This window comes from Apis dorsata, unplaced genomic scaffold, assembly GCF_000469605.1.
Source record: "Apis dorsata unplaced genomic scaffold, Apis dorsata 1.3 scaffold_28, whole genome shotgun sequence".
Classification (NCBI taxonomy): Eukaryota; Metazoa; Arthropoda; class Insecta; order Hymenoptera; family Apidae; genus Apis; species Apis dorsata.
In genome coordinates, this window is record NW_006263330.1 from 142,248 (window position 1) to 145,933 (window position 3,686).

Sequence of the window (3,686 nt, forward strand, 5' to 3'; positions counted from 1 at the left end):
CGTTGAACGCGCCTGTCCCTTGTTTTTTACAGCCGCAATAAAACAGCCTACGCTAGATTTCCAGCCGAATTACAGGCGAAATTCCGCCGAGGCCGATCTCGTCCCTTCCTATCGAAATCGTTCTCTATCTTCGATCGTAAAGCAAAAACGACGGAGAAGGAGGGAATAGGGAAGGACAGCTCGTAAAGAGAGAGAGAGAGAGAAAGAAAGAAAGAAGGGAGATTTATTTTCTTTTTCCTAGCTTGTGTCCATTTTCTCATGGAATCGGTTAAAAAGTCGGATTCCAAGCGTGTTCGACGAGAGAGAGATTTTATTCGAATTATTATTTTTCTTTCTTCTTCTTCTTCTTCCTTTCGTCGCGTTACCCGCCATCAGAGACAACTCATTTCCCACGAAGGAATTTTTCAAACTCATCTTCGTCACGAAAGCATACAAAATTTCGAATCCTCCCAAAGATTCAAGATTCAAGGGAATACCTCGAGGGACGTAACTTTGCGCGATTAATTATTTGAAAAGTTTCCTTAAACGAGAGATAAGCTCGATGAATCGGCCGCTCATCGCGCCAATCATCCCTTCGAAGCTTGGCGAGTGTCTGTCTGAAACGTTGTTGGTGGAGAAGGAGGATCGAGGTGCGAAGGGAAGAAAGAAAGAGAGAAAAAAGAGAGAAACATCGGTGGAAAGGGTCGAGCGGGAAAAAGCGCGAGAGAAATAACGTCACGTCGTGTATCCAATTACGTTGACCGTAGCAGCAGAATCGTTGAAATTACGCATTAGCCTTGGCAGCAACCGCTTTCGTTCCACGGCTTTTTCCTTCTCTATCTCTCTTCGTCCCCTCTCGATCCGCGGGAGAACGAGAAACGAGGGAGAAGGGAACGAAAGGGGAGGGCGGAATTGGGTGGAATTTATCGCGATGGAGGAGAGGAGAAGCGTAGAAGCGGCGAGTGGGGAGAACGCAAAAGGAAGGGTTAAAAAGTTGTTGTTGTTGTTGTCCCAAAAGAGGGCGGAGATGGGGTTAAGATGCGATCGAGCTAATTAATACTACTCTCGGAAGAGAAGGAGAAGAGGAGGAAGGGGAGAATTTATCGTGGGGCGCGAACGAGGAATAAACTCGTCGACGAGAGAAACCGAGATGATTAAACTAACGAAGAAAACGAACACCGTGGAATTTTTGCAAGCAAGTTGCAACAACCCGAAAAATCTTCCCTCAAGAGAAATTCTTTGTCAAAATTGAGGACAATCGTAAACGAGAGAATTGTTTCCTTTCTTCCTCTCCCTTCTTCTTAATCCACTTTAGAGATTTCGATTGAAATGATCGATAACATCATCGAGAGAGGAGAATGAAAGAATACGAACAACGAACAGGGGTGGAGGAAGCCGTTCCTTAAACCGTGATTGACGATAAAACGCTATATCCTTTCCTTAGAGAAAAAATGCGAGGAGAGTCCATCCGTTCGAATTTCCCCCTCGAGGTTTAAAAAAGGCTGAAATTTGATTTACAGATCCTCCGATTGTCTCGTTGAACCTCGGATCGACGCTAAGTCCGGAGGACATCAAGGAAGGCGACGACGTCTACTTCGAGTGTCACATCAGGGCTAATCCTGCCTGGTCCAAGTTGACGTGGATACACGACGTACGTATTACATCCTAATCCCCCTCTTTTCAAATCGAACCTGCTTTCCTTTTTTCTCTCCTCCTTCCATTGGAAGGAATGCACCACTTTCCAAGAATCTTACGCCATTATATCCCTATTAAAACCGAGCCAGTGGTGCCATCTCGTAAAATGGCGTCTCCCGTGCGCAAAAATATACTCGAAGCACAATGGGGGACAGCACAATATGGCGGATTCGCGGTGGACAAAAAAGACAGGAGAGAGAGGGGAGGGAGGCAAGCGTTGCAGGTAATTTACGCGACAACGGGGAAAGGGGCTTTGGAGAGGAGGCAGGGGGAGAGACTCGTGTAATGGCTCGTATATTTTACAAGGAAGAAACTTTGAATCCTTTATTTGCATAATATATGAGACGGTTCGACAGGGTCGATCCTGGGAAGCGTTAGAACGCGAACTCGGTGACTCGCGCGGAAACGCAGCCGCGTCGAAAGCCGATCATCTCGCGGATTTATGGGGAGAAGCGATAAAAGACCCTCTCCATTCGCCACCCTCTCTCTTCGACAGTCATTACACCGGCCAAATTTGTTGGCCCGAATTTATAAGCGGGGCAAAGCGTGTATGAACGCGGATGAGGGACGATGTTTGACCTTTTCGCGAGGAATTATTTTTATTAAGAGCCTGTTAAGGTGAGTTTTATTTTCAACAGTTCGATAATTTCTTAACGCCTTCCGGGTCTTTAATTTACCAAAAGATGGACCAAAGGATTGGAGGAAAAAGCAAGGCTTGCAGTTGGAATGGAAATAGAAACTGGACAGATTCAGAGATACTTGAAAAAAGTCAGAATCATTAAAGTACCACCATTCGATAGCAATTTAGGCATCGTGCAATACCCAAAGTCGTTCACCTCTCGACTACAACAAACCGTCTGCTCGATAAAAAGAGCAAATCCAAACCGAGACCAGTGCGGAGGAGGAGAATTTTACGCGTGATCCGATCGCGAAACCGGAGAAACTTTGCTAGGGATTCGGTTTCGATTTCGCTCGGGGGGGGGGGGAATCTGTTTAATCTGTTTTGGAACTCGTGTTCGGGGAAAAGTGACGTGTCGAAGGGCAGGGAAACCCGAAAAAGTCGCAACGATGCAAAGACACCTTTTTTCCTTTTCCTCCTCCAGCCGCTTCTCGTTCGAGGATACATACGCGGTTGAAGAATAAAAATTATGTGACTTCCACCAGAGATTTCCTTTCGAAATTGCTGGTCTCGAAATCGACCAGCCTCTCCTCAAGTACGTAATTTCGGTCACGGATCATAGCAATAACACAACGTTCCTCGGATAATACGAATAAACGATCGGCTTTCTTCGATCGATCGGAAGGATGTTTGCCTAGGAATTAGAGGAGGCCATCGACACGTTCCATCCCCCCCCCCNATCCCAAGGTAGCAATCGAGCCAGGATTCCGAATTGTCGGTCTTAAAAAAACGCTTCGAGGCATCGACAGCCGGCAGTAACCTCTCGAACGACGATCGTAAAGACGGAAGGAGGAGGAGGAGGAAAAAGAATTGGAATATCGGTGGGTAGAGAAGATAGCCTGCTATAATGGGGTACAGTGATTAGGCTGGCTATACCATTCACCGGGACAATAGAGAGGTTCTGTAGCCAAGTATCGACGAGCCAATCGGCCTCCTCGTGAGGGAGGGGTGAAAGATTTTCCCCGACTCTTCATCTTTCCTGGCAAAGTGGATTGACCGACTAGACAACCGGAAGAACCCTATTAATGTCCTCCTCTCCGCCTAAATATAATAGGGGGGAGAGACAGATCGAATACTTTTTTTTGAATGGCCACGAAAACTCCCCTCGAAATTTGTTCCCGGGTCGATGCCGATCCCCGCGACTCTTTTGGAGCGAATTCCCAACGAGGGAGGATCGTTTCGAAACGGATTTCGAAGGTTGGAGGGAGAAGACTCCTGGATCGTTATTTGATTTTCAATACCGGGCGTTATTGCATCTCGTTGCAACGAGAATTATCATAGTTATATGCAACTTTAACAAGTTAATATGTACAAACTATAATGTATATTTGGA

The 3,686-nt window shown here is 46.3% G+C and overlaps 1 protein-coding gene across 1 annotated transcript in view; it reads left to right on the forward strand.

Moving 5' to 3' along the window:
- Window positions 1-3,686, forward strand: part of LOC102673310 (protein sidekick-like) — a 64,800-nt gene that overhangs the window by 29,041 nt on the left and 32,073 nt on the right. Inside the window, exon 6 of the mRNA XM_031510835.1 lies at window positions 1,500-1,630. Coding sequence (XP_031366695.1) covers window positions 1,500-1,630 — 131 coding nt within the window. The remainder of the gene's footprint in view (window positions 1-1,499; window positions 1,631-3,686) is intronic.